This window comes from Tachypleus tridentatus, chromosome 6, assembly GCF_004210375.1.
Source record: "Tachypleus tridentatus isolate NWPU-2018 chromosome 6, ASM421037v1, whole genome shotgun sequence".
In the NCBI taxonomy this organism is placed as follows: Eukaryota; Metazoa; Arthropoda; class Merostomata; order Xiphosura; family Limulidae; genus Tachypleus; species Tachypleus tridentatus.
The window spans coordinates 24,492,259-24,511,902 of NC_134830.1; the positions used below are offsets into that span (position 1 = coordinate 24,492,259).

Sequence of the window (19,644 nt, forward strand, 5' to 3'; positions counted from 1 at the left end):
TTTTTTCAGTTGTTTAGGCCTCATACTTGCAAGAAATTATCTCCCAGTGGGATAGCAGTAAGTCTCCAGATTTACAACGCTAAAATCAGGGATTCCATTCCCCTCGGTGGACCCAGCAGATAGTCCAGATGTGGCTTTGCTATAAGATAAACACACATACATGCACGGAATTTGCCTTCCTATCACCAACACATGTGAAGCATGTGCTCTAGCAGTTTATGTTAAAGTACATATCTCATATGGTTATATACACTTTGTTAGCAATAATTTCTGGATGGAAGATGTATTCCCTAGACGATAGCCTGTTTGAACTTTGACAGTAGTAGTTGTAGTCCTGCATGTGTTGAAAAGCTGGTCAAGATGCTGCACGTTCTCATAAATTGGTGCTAAACTTTTCTTGTTGGTGATACTCGTTATGTTATAAGTAGTAGTCTTTGATATTGGTGTGACTCGGATTTTGTTGTTTCATTAAACAAATATCCTTTTTCAGAAACAGGCCCGGCATGGGAAGGTGGGTTAAGGCGTTCGATTCGTAATCTGAAGGTCGCGGGTTCGAATCTCTGTCGCACCAAACATGCTCGCCCTTTCAGTCGTGGGAGCGTTATAATGTGACAGTCAATCCCACTATTCGTTGGTAAAAGAGTAGCCCAAGAGCTGGCGGTGAGTTGTGATGACCAGCTGCCTTTCCTCTGGTCTTACACTGCTAAATTAGGGACGACTAGCACAGATAGTAGTTTTTGTGCGAAATTCAAAAACAAGCAAACAACCTTCAGAAACGAATGCGACTGAAGTGAGCCCTGGTATCTGTATATTTATTTGGCTACAATAATTCAACAATGCACTACATATAAATTTCAGGACAACAATGTCATAGTTCTTTCCAAGGAGTAATGTTGTCCTCAGATTTATATGTAGTGGCATTGTTTAATTTCTGGAATCCCACTGTAACCAAATAAATATATCGGTGCCAGGGCTCACTTCAGTGCAGCATTACAGTGCACTGACATATGCAGTGTTTATATGAAAGAAGATTAGCCATTTTTATACCAAGCAAGCTAAGTATATTTCAGTAATTTAAGAAAATATTATTTTGTTTATGTTTTTTCATTGTTAAGCATAAAGCTACACAATGTGCTACCTGTGCTGTGCTTACTGTGGGTTTCATTAGTGTTATTAGCCTTCAGTACTCAGCCACTGGATAGTAATTTGTATTCAATACTTCTATAATTTAACAAGTACAAGTAATAAACTGTGAAAAAATTGTCTAATAACAGAAAAGTGATAAAAATATTCTCTTCACAAAAAGAAACGCAAAAGGCAAAATTTGAGACATATTGTTAACAAGTTTATTCCGGGTAGTTCTGTATGACATGTGTGAAACTTTGCACATTCACTGCTGAACATCCAAAGTCTGCAAAGGCGAAGTCCACGCTTACTAGTTGAAGTTTAACGTCACTCAACGTCAATAACGAGTATGCTTCCCGTGAGCATCAATAACTGCTTGGCATCTCCTGCCCATAGAAGCGATGAGATGATGAATCGCATCCTGTAGAATGGCTGTCCACTTAGCCTGCAAAGCTGCTGCAAGCTGAGGTAGAGTCTGCGGTTGAAGTTGTCGCCGTCGCAGACGTTGGTCCAACTCGTCCCAAAGATGTTCGATGGGGTTTAAATCTGGTGATCTGGAGGGCCAGGGAAGAACGTTGATGTTGTGGTGTCTCAAGAAGACAGTGGTGAGTCGGGCTGTGTGAGGACGGGCGTTGTCATGTTGAAAAAAACATCGTTGACGTTCACCATGATGGGTTGCACATGGGGCCTAAGAATCTCGTCGACGGTTGCGTACGGTCTGATCGGAAATCCTACGCAGCCCTGGTATGGTTGAGGCAGTAGACGTCGCAGTGGTGGTCCTATCCCGAAGGTGACGTAACCGGATGTAGTCATCTTGTGCGGGCGTGGTCACACGAGGTCTGCCAGATCGTGGACGGTCACAAGTTGATCCATGTTGTTGGTGACGATTCCATAGCCTTTTGATGGTGCTTGGGTGGACATTCACAACTCTGGCAACATCTGATCGAGATTCTCCTGCTTCCAAGCGACCAATGGCGTTGTTGCGTTGTGCTTCAGTCAGTCGTGGCGTAACTGTATTGCGTGTCGATGGCTTAACACTGAGCTATGGAAACCGAGAACCCGTCACTTTTATAGGGATTTTGCACATGTCGCACTTGAAGAACATGCAGATCTCTAAAACAAATTAATTGGACACGAATGCGTTTTGGCGAAAAATCCGATGTTTTCCTCCGTTTTCAAAGTGCACAACTTTTATTGTCATTTTGGTCTGACAATCAGTGCCTTAACACGTGTAACATCACATACTTGTATATAAGTTGATAATTTTAGTACTAAACTTTACGTATGATTTTTCCGAGATTGATGGAATCCTATTGATGTTTTCCGTTCATTTAGTCAAGGAGACAGATTTCTGTAGACATATTAAATAAAACCGTCAACAACTGTCACTTTAATTACAAGTTTAACCTTTATATTGATGCTTCTCTTTACGATTTCCCATACTAGCTTAAATTATAAACTAAATGTAAAACATACGCAAATCACTTAAGCTGAAATATCTTAATTGAAAACGTAATTCTAGCCTATTAATATTAAATTGCCATCAGAGTGAACTACCGACTTAAACTGTAAAACCTGCATTTTCGTATCTATTTCGTTTCAAACTACAGGGTGTTCGGAAAGTCACTGTGCAGTTTTGTAATCATATGTCTATTCAGTCTATTTCAAGCCAGTGACTGATAGTGGTGTTTAGAAACAAAATAAGAAAGATCCAGGCCTGTATTGATGCCAACGGGGGTCACTTTCAACATTGTTTATAATTGTCATTCATATTTACCTCCTGTATTCTATATTGAAACATGTCTGTTAATAAATATACAAGTGCACAGTGAGTTTCTGAACACCCTGTAATTATGCTACGTTCAAGTCCTCTTGTTGATACAGCCAAAGAGACAGAACTATACAAAAAAATGGCTTCTTAAAATGCCTCATCCATGCTATTTATTAACTGTAATAGCAAAGAACAAATGCACAAAAGTATGATTTCTTGCAAAAAATACTCGTTACTTTTTTGATTAAATCATGACACATCATCAGGTGCCCATTTACCAAGAATTATATAATAGGGGATTGCATTATTGTATAAGTGGTTTTGTCTTTCAATATATAAAATATTATAAATTGCATTTATTGTTTAGCTGTTTTCCACAGTGCATTACAAATCTCAAACATTACTGTCTTGATACTGATTTATCTATTTCATTTATCATTACACTACCCAACTGTCTGTCATATGACAGTAAACATTTATAAAATTTCTCTTCTGAAAATTAAAAATGTTATAGACATTTTCTACAAATTATATTGTAGTAACAATATATCTATGGAGAATGTTTTTTTCCAGTATTTCACAATAACAATTATGTATATCTGGTCATCTTTGGCAAGTTTTCTATGATTATAATTTTCACTTGCACATATACAAGGTTTTCGGAAAGTCACTGTGCAGTTTGAAAACAGCGATAACAGCATTCATTCAGTTTATTTCAAGCCAACAACTGATAGCGGTGTTTAGAAACAAAATAAGAAGGATCCAAGACTGTATTGATGCCAATGGGGGTCACTTTCAACATTGTTTATAACTGTCATTCATATTTACCTCCTGTATTCTATATTGAAACATGTCTGTTAATAAATATATAAGTACACAGTGAGTTTCCGAACACCCTGTACAATGTAGAAGAATGGAGAACCACATGTAAAAATGAAAAGTCTGAATTTATTTATTTTTTTCTGTTTGTTGGCAGACAGACAAATTCTCTGTCAGACACTACGTGTTGTAATTTAAACACACATAATTTTGAGTATTTTTGTCAGTACTTTATACACCATATTATGTTTCTGATATGAATCCTTTTAACGAAAATCGAGAGCTCATAATTCCTATAAAGATTATGATGTACACGTTTTAATTTTTTGTAATAATAATAATGATGTATCTGATTAATAAAGTTTGGTAGCTTCTCATTGCAACATAGTGAGTCATAAAGGGTATCATACGTAGACATCTTATAAAACGACAGCTTTTCCATGATGGATTTCAATTCACCCAGTTATCACATACTTAGGTGAAACGTCAGTAATCGAAACTGTGGTTTTAATGCTATAACAATAACTTGTTAAATAGTAGTTTTGGAAAGTCGGGAATTGATGAAGATATTAAATTTTAAAAGAAACATTTGTTACAAATGAGATAAAGGTAAGAATAACAGATGTCATAAAACACGACATTGTTAAACAGGCGATTGATGATCCAGGTAAGCAAATTTAAATGTTACTTAAGTTACAATATATTTTTCGGTTTATTTTCCCTTCTTGAAGGTTCCAGCAACATACATCTCGAGTCTCGAACTAACTAACTTTAGAAGCAATGACGCTGGAAACTTTGTTTGTTATGCAGAAAACATTCATGGAGTAGCCAGTGTTACCTTGCATGTTCAGATAGAAGAACTTACTGTCTACAATACCTCAGGTAATCTAAAAAAAAACAACACAGATACTTAGTGTAGTATGTATGTAATGTAGATAAAGAACGTATTGGAAGTATTTATTAATATAAATAATAGTCTTACGACAGTTGGAGTTACTGACACATATCGTTATATGTATTTTATAATTATAAAACATTAAAGCTGTAAACCATAACACATTAACATGATTTTTAAAAAATTACTATAACCAGCTTGCTGGGCTAAATTATAGTTTAAATTTAATGTGTCTAGTTAAGGCTATTAAACGTAACTTCATGAAGTTTGAACAATGCAATGGAAGGTGCGACATAGTCAGCGACCATTCACATACATTGAATAAATTTTAGTGAAAGTAAATAATTTATATGTAAATGAAGGTAAATGAATAAACAAAGTCACGAGGAAGGACTGTGTTATATATATATAAGATAGATAGATATATAGTATATGACAGGTGTATCCAATCCTTCACCCAGACTCGACATGGCCAGGTGAGTTAAGGCGTTCGACTCGTAATCTGAGGGTCGCGGGTTCGAATCCCGGTCGCACAAACATGCTCGCCCTTTCAGCCGTGGGTGCGTTATAATGTGACGGTTAATCCCACTATTCATTGGTAAAAGAGTAGCCCAAGAGATGGCGGTGGGTAGTGATGACTAGCTGCCTTTCCTCTAGTCTTACACTGCTGAATTAGGGACGGCTAGCGCAGATAGCCCTCGAGTAGCTTTGCGCGAAATTCAAAGAAACAAACAAACACTTCACCCCTCTATGCTATTATATAGATGGTAGCTAGACTAATATCGAGGGGTTAGGATCGTTGTCGTGCTACTTAAACGTCTTAACATCTCGTTGCAGTATAATGATCTTTCTTTGTTATTTGATTTTTTGATCATCACTGTTTTCAATGAGAAACTACCTTCGTACATCTAGCATGCAAACAGCGAAAGGCGGTAAAGATGTGGAACGTTGTGGGCTTAAACAACCATATATTTTTTTTTTTCAGGAAAGCAATATTTGTTACAAATGAGATAAAGATAACAATAATAGATGTCATAAACCATGAAATTGTTAAACAAACGACTGAAAATCCGGGTTAACTGTTACTTAAGTCATTCTTTCTGTCATATTTTTTTAATCATGTGAGGCCGACGAAAATGAAGTTAAACTGTATAGACTGTGGACCCCAAATGCATGTGGTGTGTGTTTTCTTACAGCAAAGCCACATCAGGCTATCTGCTGAGTCCACCGAGGGGAATCGAACCCCTGATTTTAGCGTTGTAAATCCGTAGACTTACCGCTGCACCAGGTGGGGTAACTCCCTTATGCAATCTCACTTCCACCGGCACTTCAAAACACCCCGGCACGTTACATAGTGACCCATATGATTATTTTTGTGGTCATTTTTTTGTGGTTGCACTTTTGTTTTTGTAAGTATATATATATATTCTTTTACTAATTGTTTCCTACTCTTCACACACGTGCATATACGCTCGTGCGTGTATACGCTTTTCCTCCCAATATTTTTTTTCTTGTTATGAATACGTTGAAAGACGCTAGAAAATATCTGTATGCCATATGTATATATATATATATATATATATAATGTGTAGACAATAAGTTTTGTAAGAAAAAGATATATGTATACATATATGTCAAATGTCATGCTTTATCTCTACTTCTAGTCTGTTGTCAAGAACAGAATGTAAGTCAGGAGTGTAGACACACCTGCTCGTTTGACGTTGACATACAGGCAGCATTGGGAAAACCAGAATGTATTAAAGATCTAGATAAACTAATGTTTTGCGCGACAGGTATGTTTCAGTTTACAATTAAGTAAATATTGAAATTTTATGGTTAATGGTATTTATTTATTTTTCTGTTAGTATTTAATTTCATATCCGTTTTCATTAATTTATTTTCGTCCCGCGTGATGACATTCTACGTTGTTGTTGTTTTTTTAAGTTTTGTTATTGTTTAGCTAATCTACCTTATCAGGTGACAAATAAGTGTAAGACTTGTTTCTCAGTAACATATTTCATAACTATATTTATTAAAGACAGTCTTACCAAAAATTATAGGAGTGTGCTTAGTCTAAACAGAACACTTGGCTGACTAAGAGTTTGGATCATCTGCTGTTTCCACAGTGGAGAATCGAACCCTGAATTTTAGCTTTGTAATTCCGTAGACTTACCGGGGACCCTGCTAAAAGTTAGCTCAGTGTACCAGATATTATTTTAAATTGTTGATTAAGAGCGAAAGCACGCTTCAGTTATTAAATTGTAATTTATAGATTAGCGCATGCTCATAAGTTTAAACAGTTTCGTCGTCACACGACTTAGTTCTCTATTTTCCATTATTTCCGATATATGAGCAATATATATATCAGGCCATCCCGTAAGTAATGTCTGATTTTAGGTTCAGAAAAAGAGAAAGGATTTCAAACGCTTTTAATGTTATTTAATCAATAATGTATGTTCCATTATTATTAATTACTTCCTGACAATGATTCACAAGCTTCTGAATAACACTTCTATAAAATTTTCGGGGTTTGGAGGAAAAGAATGTAGAGAGGATAGTTTTGACATCTTCATGTGTTCCAAGCTCTTTTCCATCAAGATAGTTCTGTAATCTTTGGAATAGATGATAATCAGATGGAGCAAGGTCTGGAGAATAAGGAGGACGTGGAAGTTTTTCCCAGTCTAGCTCTTCAATCTTTGCAGATGTGATCCTTACTGTATGGGGCTGTGCATTATCCTGGTGTAACACAACACATTTACAATTGATCAAAACAGACCTATTTTCTTTCAGTACAACATTCAAGCGCTTTAACTATTGACAACAGAAGTCTGATGTAATCGTTACATTGAGTGGCACCAACAATATCCCACTAAACGCTTAACAAGACTTTCCTAGGATGGAGGTCCATTTTGGGCTGTGCTTTAGCCAGTTCACCTGCACTGAGCCATTGTTTGTGGCGCTTAACACTTTTATAAAATACCCATTTTTTTCATCTCCACTCATTAATCTGTCCAAAAAAGGTGCAAATTTTCATTTTTCTAGGTCCTTTCCCCGGTGGTCACAGACATGCCCTTTTATTATTATAAATATACGTGTGAATTCTTATATAATAATAATAATAAAGTGGCATGACTTTAGCCTTGTATATATTATTAGAAACTAGAAATAATGTATTTTAACAAAAAGGCGTATCCATGTGTGCATTACAGAAAGAAATGTCTAATTCCAGACCTTTCAATGTCATTGTTCTTTTATTTTGTCACTTTTAAGACTGAGCTTGTTATTTGCTCACGTGCCACTCTCTCCTGCCCTTTGTATTTTCCTAAGAATCAAAGTTGAGTTGGATCTTTTAGTAAATATTAGTATGAGCTAGGCATTCCTGCAAAATAATCATTGTACAAATTTTGATTTACACGTTTATTTATAAGTTGTAGTCTAAAGCAACAAAGTTTTATTAATTTTAACTGTATGGTACATTTATTTTTACTTCAAGTGAATATTATATAGAAAGTAGTAACTATTGCTATTTTAAATTGTTTCTATAATAATAAATGATTGGTTAAACTGCAAGTCATTTATTTATCACATTTAGTTATAGCAAAATTATTTATTACCCAGTTTATTTGTTAAAATTAGAAATATGAATGAAAACAGAACAACATACATCATGGTTAGCATAGCAATATATATTAAGCCAAACATAACTAATGACACATGGGCTGCACACACACATATATATACATTTATAAAGTAGCTTCCGTGTTAAATTGTGTAAATAACTTATAAATGTTATCATGAACGATCTGACCATTTCCAAAGATAATTTTAAAAAGTATGTTAAATTTTAAAAAGTGAGAAATGAATATTGAAGCAAAAACTATATTACAGTATGTTAAAGGTATACTGAATCATAAAGAAAAGTACAATTAACCATAAACTAATAATGTAACTGTCTCTTTTAATATTTATAATAACAAAACATTAGGTATGATCCGAATCCATTTTAATGACAGAAAGTGTAAAAGTATTTAAAGTTAATTATTAGGTATGCTATAATACTTCCAGTGTTTAAACAGTGGATAAATTAACTTAGTATGTATGACAAAAATTGGCATATATAATATATTTGGATGTAATTGTAGTTTTGTTAAAATAATTTTTTCGTGTAATATTTTAAAACACGTAATTAAATCTAGACTTTGATGACATAATCACGTAATGAAACATAGTACGACGTTGTTATGGTCCTGTTGCCAAGTTATCTGCCAAGTTGTGCCATCCACCTATAGAAACAATATCTTTCTGACTATAGAACCTTAGTAAAACTATAGGCCTACTAACACCTATCTGCCTATATAATACATGTAGTGCAGTTAATTTTATGTAAAAGAAAACTGCAAATATAAGTTGAGGCTAGTTTTTATGTGCAAACTTATAAAAGTAAGACTGTTTGTCTATTTTACCTTAGTAGCACCGTCTGCCTGTAGAACCTTGATTATGCTGTCCACCTATACAAATATAACCCACCTTTGTAAAACACAAATAGTACACTTTATAAAGTATTTCCCTACAGAAAAACTAACCTTAGTAATACCATTCGCCTTCATAAAACACACGTAATACATTTAAATATATAAATGAAAACTATAAACATAAGTAGAGACGTGTTGAAACCTGTATGTAGTCCTATGGAAGTGTAGTAACTCTGTCAAATACACACGACGCACTTTATAAGGCCATCTGCCTATAGAATATTAACAACAGCATCCACCTAAAGTAACAGTATCTAACTATGATATCACCCCTACCCGTCACTTTCTGGTACTAATCCATGGAACTATGATTCCTAGCAATATGCTCTCTGTTGATCAACACTCGAAATGTGGAGTGACGTGACATCTCCTAGCAACATGCTCTCTGGTAGCAATCTTCCGTCATACAGTGTCATAACAACTTCTGACCCTCTAGTGCCCCTTTGCGGAACTATGATGTAACTACCTCTTGTGCGTGAGTTTATGACATCATCATCTAACCCTGACCTATAGCCTGAAGCAGCCAAACAGCGTGGTGTAACATCGGGATAACTACAATTTGCTATAAACCACAAAGGTTGACAATGGGCTATCTGTTCTGTATTGGCCCCAGCGACACAGCAGTGTGTCGGTGGTCTCACATCGGTTTCGATACCGGTGGTGGGCAGAGCACAGATAACCTTTTGTTCTGTGTTTACCACAGGTAATGAAACCAAGCATTTAGCGTTATAAGCTTTCTGGCTTATCAGCTGCTTCTTAGAGAAAAAGATATGAAAGTTGTCTCATGGTTCATACCGTATAAAACTGACCCTTAATCGTTACAAAGTGGCCTTGTCCTGGTTGTGTTTTAGTGAACTAGTAATACTTTGTAATATAGAGTCACATTTCAATTATTATAAATTATATATAGATTATTATCATTTAGAAATAAGAAATAAATATTTTCTTAAAATATAGAGAAAAATATAAAGATATAACGCAAACAATTATCTCTTCTAGCTACGACCTTTGAACTCGGTTGCTGTTGAGCGTAGGTTGCTAAGCATTTTAAAACTATGCACATGGAGGATGTGAAACGAAAGATTTTTAAGGTTTTTTATATATATACAGTTAAATAACCAAAAAAATCGCAAAGTACTATATCGATCTAATAGAATTCCACTATACGTTATCAAGCTTAGTGACTAAGCTGTATTTAAGTCTAAAAACGTCAAATTTTGACCAGACTAAACACATTCTTATTCTAATAATTCTACTTAAGTATTTTTGTAAACGAAAAGTTTTTTTATTTTGAATCATCGCACACTGTAAATCTACTGTTTCCAGAGCAGATGAACAAAGAGATGGTAAGCAAATTTGTATCATATTTAACACTAGCCTTGTATTACCCGCAGATTGTTGACATTTATAAATGTTAATGTGTACTTTGACAGATGGACGTGACCACAGAAAGTGTTGCAAGTATCGAAGAGTGCCTAGAAGTTGTTTAAAGTGGTGTATTGGAAGGCCAGTCTTCAGCGCTCCGATGTGTGTTCTGATGGCAGCTAATGACATCGTATCATGTTTTGAGGAGGGTAAAGGTAAAGAACAAGTGTTCTCTCCCTGTGTACTACGATTTATCATGTAGCTTAGATATCTTTAAGTAGTTCTAGTGGGAGAATAGAGATTTTTTGTACTTTACGAAGTTTTAGAATATTTAGCCGTTTTTAGGCTAATATAAAAACATGTTTATAGTCAGAGATATCAGCCACTAGTTGCATTCTGTCATGATATAAATTAAAAATTTTATTAATATAGCTTGCTTTTGAGTTTTGCTCAAGGCTACTCGAGGGCTACCTACGCTAGCCGTTCCTGTTTTAGCAGTGTAAGACTAGAGGGAAGGCAGCTAGTCATCACCACCCACCGTCAACTCTTGGGCTACTCTTTTACCAACGAATAGTGGGGTTGGCCGTCACGTTATAACGCCTCCACGGCTGAAAGGGCGAGCATGTATGGTGTGACGGGGATTCGAACCAGCGACCCTCGCAGTCAGGTGCCTTAACCACCTGGCCATGCCGGGCCTATTAATGTAGTAAATCTTAGATTAATTAAAAGGTTTTTAACAAACTCGTGTAAAAATTACAATAGACTACGTGGCTATATTAACATCAGTAAGTAACTTTGATAGATGTGTAACATTTGCGTACTTATCATTAGAAGCTGGAGCTTGAAGTATCAATAAACAATTTATTTTAAATGATGAACTCTTTTTGGAAATGCGTTAAATCACTTTTGAGTGCAATATGTTTTTACAACAATATGAACCAATCATCGGAAAATGCAAAGATGAAGCTATCAATCGCACACTAAGTGGTTATGAATATGCTATGGAACACCGATATGTTCAGAATATATGTTTTGATTAAATTTCAAAACTGCGTCAATAATGAAAGGTAATTTATGAAATTATTATGATTTTTGTTACATTTTTTATCTTCCATATTGTAATGTATATATATATTTGCTGAATGGAGAACGCTAACTTCTGATCTTTTCTTACCAGGGGTGTAGATTTTTTACACCCGATGGGGAGATGATTTTTTGCAACCACTTATGTGGACTGTTCAATTTGCAAATTGGTAATCACTGATTACGTGAACCTGAAAGCTGTAAACATGCAGTCACAGAGTAATCTTGTTGCGACGATACTTGCATGTATAATTAGGCCTACTGACTGATACTTACGAACTATTGTTTAGATCGAAAAGCTTAGAAGCACGCCTATATTAAAGATGTACATTTCAGTTACTGAAAAAGCCTACATCTAGGCCTAATTATGTAATTCGATTGGTAAGAACACGAGAATCACAAGAACAAACATACAATTTGTAGGCCTGTGATGCAATAAAACAATTCAACAGACCAAACTGTAGGGGGATGATTGTACACATCATACCCCCCACCTAAAATGGAGGAGGGGATGTATACCCCCCATCCCCCTCAGGATCTACGCCCCTGGTTCTTACAAATGAGCAACCAATTTTCTTATTTAGATACTTTGTTCTTCATTAGCCCTTGGTAAGATATTAAAGAAGTTAAAATGGACGACAATGTCATATTTACCTCTGGCATGCTTACGTATACTCGGCTTAGTGGTAACTTTAGGTCAGCATATCCATTAACTCTTGTTAACAGTTTTATATTTGTTTTTAATGGAACCAACGTGAACTTGCTGAGAGCGAGAACAAATAAAACTGTAAACTACAAAATAGGATAATAAAGTCGAGATTTTGTTCTTGAATTTAAAGAAACATCTAAGGCGACAGTTAGGCTTAAAGACATATTAATTTTCAGCTGGTTCTTGATAATATTAATAAGAAAAGAATGTTTTCCCATGTAAGGTAAACTAACAACCAAAGACAATGAATATTTAGGTACGTCAGTTACACATTATGTTACTACTTCGCTTATTTAAATACCTGTAAAGATGTTTGTTTATGAATTTCGCACAAAGCTACTTTAGAGTTATGTGCATTAATCGTTCCTAATTTAGTAATGATAAATCAGAGAGAAGGAAGCTAGTGGATACCACCCACCGTCAACTCTTGGACTATCGTTCCATCAATGAATAGTGAGATTGAACGTTACATTATATTTAAATATTAGACCATCAGGAGTCAACCACGTATACTTTTTATGGGTTATCAAAAAATTCGCAAATTCCTTGCGACTTACGGTATCAAACATTAAAACTTACAACAAAGCTATGGTTGATTTTTTGAAGAAGTTCTCTAGAAATACATACAACCTAGAAAATGGTTTTGAGTGTTCTCACGAAATACAACTGTTGAAGTGTACGTTGTGCTAGGCTTAAAAAAGTATCATTATACACATGTGTACCGTTGGAACAGATCATAAAGTTGAGTTTTTAGGTTTTTTTTAATTTCGCACAAAACTACACGAGAGCTATCTGCGCTAGTCGTCCCTAATTTACTAATGTAAGACTAGAGGAAAGGCAGATAGTCATCACCACCCACCGTCAATTCTTGAACTACTCTTTTACCAACGAATAGTGGGATTGACCATCACATTATAACGCTCCCGAGACTGAAAGGGCGATCATGTTTGGTGTGATGGGGATTCGAAGCCGTGACCCTCGGATTACCAGTCGAGCGTTTTAACCACCTGGTTTTGCTGGGCCTAAAGTTGAGTGCTGATTTGAAGTACAATTACAATTACAACTAATTGAATATTCCAAAATCAATGATTTTATGTTTCTGTTCTAATTTAATGAACTTATTCACTAAAAGGTCTTAATTTGTTTTGCATGGACAACACTATGATCAAGACAACGGCGTTGTATGAATTCAAGACAAAAGCTAGTTCTTGCCGATCTGTTTTTTATATTTTCACTAAAACCAATAGTTGAAAATCTGCCAACAATAGTTTAAAACTATACTACCATCACAGGTATGTCACTTATATTGTACATCTGAGATATTTAAATGTGTGAAGTGTTGATATAACATGGATAATTGATGTACATAAATATTCTTTGGTTGATGGTTTACTTTATATGGGTAATTATTCTTTGATTATTAAGAATCAGCTGAAAAGAATTATTCGCAGAATATACCCGAAAGCACAGCTATTTGTCTATTTTAATTTGTTTAAGAACTTAGCCAGAGGCGATGATGAACGAAACTTCTAAATAAAAGCGAACTTGCACAGTTAGAAGATGAGGCCCGAATTCTCAGTGTAGCAGCTATAACAGCATATCTCTAAATTATGTACTATTAGTTTATAATAAAACTGAAATAAACTTTCCAATATATTATTTTCTTCTCGTGTTTAAAGTGTTTAAATCTTGTTGTACATCGAATTTTGTACAGATAGCTGTTGTTATTGTTGTTCTGAATTAACCACAAAACTACACGGTGTTTTCCCCACTACGGTTATCAAAACCCGGTTTTCAGCGTTGTAAGTCTGCAGGCATACTGCTGTGCTACTAGGGGACATTATACTGAGAAAATTAACTATTTCACGTGTATGCTAATATCAGTATTTGGACTTAGATTGTATAAAGATTATTTCAACTGTATTTACAGATAATATTATGTCTACACAAGTATAATGATAAAATTATAGAAAGGAAACAAACAACTATAATAATTTTTAAAATACGTTTGTTTGTTTGTTTTTGAAATTTCGCACAAAGCTACTCGAGGGCTATCTGTGCTAGCGTCCCTAATTTAGCAGTGTAAGACTAGAGGGAAGGCAGCTAGTCATCACCACCCACCGCCAACTCTTGGGCTACTCTTTTACCAACGAATAGTGGGATTGACTGTCACTTTATAACGCCCCCACGGCTGGGAGGGCGAGCATGTTTGGCGCAACTCGGGCGCGAACCCGCGACCTTCAGATTACGAAGCGCACGCCTTAACGCGCTAGGCCATGCCGGGCCTTTTAAAATACAATACAAAGCTTGTAACGCGCGTGTACCCGATTAGATTTTATTACAGATATTTTGCAGGATCACCTAACGATATTCAAAATGTTATCAAACAGTCAATATAATTTTACAAAAGGAATAACTGTCTTAATAACCTGTTAATCTATTTTTATCATATTACTTGTGAATAAAGCTAAGTAAGTAGATGTAATTTACTCGGATTTTGAGTACATTTTTAAATAATTTAGGTGCTAGATGAAAAGAAGAAAAAGCTGTTATTAATGACTCATTTCAGTCCAACTGAGTTAATACAACAAATGGTGCCTTCTGGGATTGTAGATATTCCTTACTTACAGTTTTATCATTGGAATATACAAAAGTTTTTTTCTTTGTTGCTGTTATAAAAAAATTGGATCTGAGAGAGTCAGATGTGGGTGGGACAAAGACAAAGAAAAGTGTATTTACTTATGAAATGTCGAATCCCCGTCACATCAAACATGCTCGCCCTTTCAGCTGTGGGGGTGTTGTAATATAACCGTCAATCCCACTATTCGTTAGTAAAAGAGTAGTCCAAGAGTTGGCGGTGATGACTAGCTGCCTTCCCTCTAGTCTTACACTGCAAAATTAGGGACGGCTAGCGCAGATAGCCCTGGAGTAGCTTTGCGCGAAATTCAAAACAAACAAACAAACAAACTTATGAAATGTGCAAAATCATGTATGTAAGTTATTAACATGTAAAATTTAGTTACGAATAATTTCAATTTTATAAATGAAGAATATAATATTCGTGTAGTAGTTAACACAATTCTTAAGCCTTAAAACAGTGTGCTGATGTAAGTGATAAAGTTAGCATACTTTTAATGATGCTGGTTTACTTATGTCACAGGTTTCATTTAAATTATTGTACGATTCAATTATGTTCTTTTATCTTGAAAAGGAAGTCACTTTGGAGAAGATTCAAGGAAGGATAACTAAAATTATTTCAGGGAGTGATGGGTTATCACTTGAGGACAAAATAGGATCTTTAAATTTGTTCTACCTTGAAAAGAAAAGAATCAAGGTGTTCTAATAGAAATTTTCAAAATTATTATAAGCTTAATGCATCAGAAAGTTTAATATTCGAAATAAAATGTAGAGGATAGAAGGACAAGAGAACATAGATTTAGAGTTTGGACAGAAAGGGCTATTTCATCAATCGTAGAAATTTCATTTTCCCAAAGAGAACAAATCTCTCATAGGAGACTGAAGTTGTAATATTGCAGGAGTTTAATAAAAGTGTCAATGAGTGTTTGGGGAGTCAGAGTTTAATATTTGCTGAAGGAGATTGGGAGTCATGACATTCTACATGCAACAAAAGGTACATTGTCATCCAATACTTACAAAAAATATTTTAATAACTCATTTTAAGACTGTGCAATTCTTTTTGACAGCTGTCATACCTGGACCTCCAAAAAATGTTCGTGTAGCCCAGCTCAGCCCTAGAGTGATTCAAGTGAAGTGGGATCCACCTCTTCAAAATCCCCAATTTGTTGAATGGTACCGAGTCATCTGGAAACATGAAGGCTCAGAAAGCAGGTCTACAGTAAGTCTGATTTCTATATTCTAGCTACAATGATTAAGTTTTAAAAATTAAAAGAATAACTACCCATGTTAACGGGAATGCACTTAATTATGTTCTAAAAGTAATACAACCACTGTAAGTATAAAAAAAAACTTTAATTCATTAATTCTATATTTAATTATATTTTTTGTTTTTCGAGAACTAGATGGCGCTTGTATCTCGCTGTTGAAAACTTTTATCACAGCTAACGTTTTTTTATTGATATCGAACAAGACGACTAATTTTGTTTTAGTATACTGATTACAGTTTTAGTTTCAGTATTTAGCATTTCTGTTACAATTATTCAAGTATATTTCACCTTCACCAGTTTGTCTTTATACATATATTTTACAATGTTTCTTTGAGTAGAAGTTATCATTACTAAAGGTAGTGTTACAAAAGCAAACATTGTTCATAGTATTTTAACACACTAGCTATTTAGCCTTCACAAGCCAAGGAGATAACTATTATAACATAAATCAGTTTTTGTTTTACATTATTTAAATGAGGCAGTTATTATAACCACAATTTTCTTTATAAGCTTTTATTATCCTGAACAGGACGCTTATTTACCTCTCTATGTATTATTTCCTTTTGCTATAACTAAATATAATAAATGAACGACTTGCTGTTTAACTTTACTGTTACCTAGAATAGCAACACGCACTATTCACTTGATATTATATATAAATAGAACTTTGAGATTGTCTACTGTCAATACTACAGTTTGTTAGGAAATATAAAGGTCGTCACGTGGTCACACATACAAATAGGGTAGGCACTGATGTCAAGATAGGTGACCGTTAGGATATAAAAAGGTCATCACGTGATCACATATTACTATGATAAGATTACGTAGTTTGACCCCATGTTTTTCTAAACTAAAAAACACTTTCGTTTCTACACCTAGGCATTCTATTCACATACCTTTCAAAACTTCATTGAAACTTGTTAGTTTGCCAAACACACAAACGAGTATTATCATAACAAAAAGACTCAATTATAATTATATAATTAATTATAGTTCGTCAATTATTTCAAAGAATTTGAAGCAACATTTCTGTAACATGAATTATCTTTTCAATTAAAAATTATATAATTGATATACAGTTTTCTTATATTAAACTAGCGTTTCTTCAGAGCCAAATATTCTATCTTGTAAGTAAAACTAACAGGCATCACACATACATTTTTGTACCATAAGCATCATAGTTTATAAATTTACTGAAATAGCTTTCATACAAATTACGCCCATATAACTGTTTGTTCATTCCAGTTTCATATGTTTTACAAAGGCTGATATGATGGTATGGCTAAGGTTCTATATGCAGATGGTCTTACAAGATGTATTATATGATAATCTCGTATGGTTGCATACACTCTTCAACATGTGGAATTATATATAACTGCACACGTTTTTCAAAGGTTGATGGTCTTCCTGTGGGCAGACAGTGTTGTTATTTCCTGATCTATAGGCATAAAATGTAAAATATCTCATCAATACGTAGAATTCGGTATATGTGTGTGTGTGTTTTTCTTATAGCAAAGTCACAAAGAGCTATATGCTCAGCCCACCGAGGGGAATCGAACGCCTGATTTTAGCGTTGTAAATCCGGAGACATATCGCTGTACCAGGCTCGGTATATGTCTTAAGTAAAATAAACATTTTAAAAAGACACCTGTTATACCACATTATGCACACGTATTATTCATTATTTGATCTACTATTCATCTACAAGACACTTCACTAATCCATTAGTTTTTGCTTCTATATTGAATCATACTTTTTATTGGCATTTTTCGTTTCTATATCATCCAGAAAATGTTTATTCTTTTCATCTTTAACTTTTATATAAGTCAGCAACGTTTAAAAGATGTATGTATTAATAGCTACTGTTGTTACCTCTTCGTCTAGAGCTCGCTTATTACTATGTTCAATTTGTTTTCCGTTGACATGATCTATTTCGACTTATTCCTGACATGAGTCATATGTTTCATATTCACTGACTGGCTTGATAAACAGGGCAGGACGTTAAGTTTAGAAAGTTTTGACCTTTTACGTTTGCTAAGCAGGTTATACTTTCATTTGAATAGGCCCGGCATGGCCAGGTGGGTTAAGGCGTTTGATTCGTAATCTGAGCGTCGCGGGTTTGAATCCCCGTCGCACCAAACATGCTCGCCCTTTCAGCTGTGGGGGCGTTATAATGTGACGGTCAATCCCATTATTTGTTGGTAAAAGAGTAGCCCAAGAGTTGGCGGTGGGTGGTGATCACTAGCTGCCTTCCCTCTAGTCTTACACTGCTAAATTAGGGACGGCTAGTGCAGATAGCTCTCGTGTAGCTTTGCGCTAAATTAAAAAAAAAATCGTTTGAATGTAAAACGCTTTATCTGACTCAGTTTCTCCAAAAGAAAAAGTGGCCAATATGTTTTTAACATTATATGAAAACAAAAGTTGAAGAAATCAATTATAATCACTATCTATAAGGGTGGAGAAAACAAACCTTCAAAACGTTGTTAATATATAACAAAAAATATATAAAAGTGTATATTTTCAGATCTGTTCAAATATGATCTCAAATCCTAATTTTAACACTGGCTTTTGTAAATACCTGAAGTGATTTGAGTTACATTTTCTCATAAAGTATTGTACAGCTGCTGTGGTTTCTTAGATCTTATTTAGATCAGTTAGCCTACAAAAGGATTAAACAAATTTATCTCTAATAATCGAATGTAAAAAATTAAACTCAAAATAACAAAAACCAGCTTCACAAGTTAATATTTAGTCAGCATTTCTTGGGTTTCAGTATTGCTTCACATCGACGTGGTGTGCTTTCAATGAGTTTATACAGATATTCCTGAGTTACTGACTGCCATCCTCCTATAGGTATTTCAAAAAATTATTCTTCAATGTTTGGTTTGCGGCCTTTTTAAATTTGTCTAACTCAGCTCATAAATGTTCGATCAGATCGATGTCAGGTGATTAACCTTGCTATTCCATAACATCAATTCTTTGATTTGTAAGATATTTTAACGACTGCACAATTATATATAAAGATTAGGGGAAGCTACCCTACTTGATCAGGACAATTAATAAATGAAATAGTAACACATGGGCAAACTTAACATGTATTGACTCTCAAATAGATGAATTATTTTCCTCCAAGATCAGGAACAGTTTTAAAAAATCTGCTATCATAAAGCTAATTTTCTTTGCATATGACCAATCAGAAAACAGTACATCACGAAACCGTTTTATAAAACAGCAAATGGTTTTCCTGGGATGACCAATGAATAAGGAGTAGCCACTCTGGCTGGACTTTTATTCATGCTCTCGACCAGATTTAATATTAACCAAATTAGAATTCTAGGGAGATTTACGAATTTCGTGAAGACGAAATATGCTGTCAGAGAATAATATATGTTGTATTTACCTAATAATATACGTCACAAAATACACAGGTCTTTATTTTA

The 19,644-nt window shown here is 34.7% G+C and overlaps 1 protein-coding gene across 3 annotated transcripts in view; it reads left to right on the forward strand.

Annotated features, from left to right (window-relative positions):
• Nucleotides 1–19,644, forward strand: part of LOC143252107 (Ig-like and fibronectin type-III domain-containing protein 2) — a 163,909-nt gene that overhangs the window by 128,258 nt on the left and 16,007 nt on the right. For all 3 annotated transcript variants that reach the window (XM_076503754.1, XM_076503752.1, XM_076503753.1), the window contains exons 20-23: nucleotides 4,447–4,597; nucleotides 6,275–6,403; nucleotides 10,576–10,722; nucleotides 16,004–16,155. In XM_076503754.1, coding sequence (XP_076359869.1) covers nucleotides 4,447–4,597; nucleotides 6,275–6,403; nucleotides 10,576–10,722; nucleotides 16,004–16,155 — 579 coding nt within the window. The remainder of the gene's footprint in view (nucleotides 1–4,446; nucleotides 4,598–6,274; nucleotides 6,404–10,575; nucleotides 10,723–16,003; nucleotides 16,156–19,644) is intronic.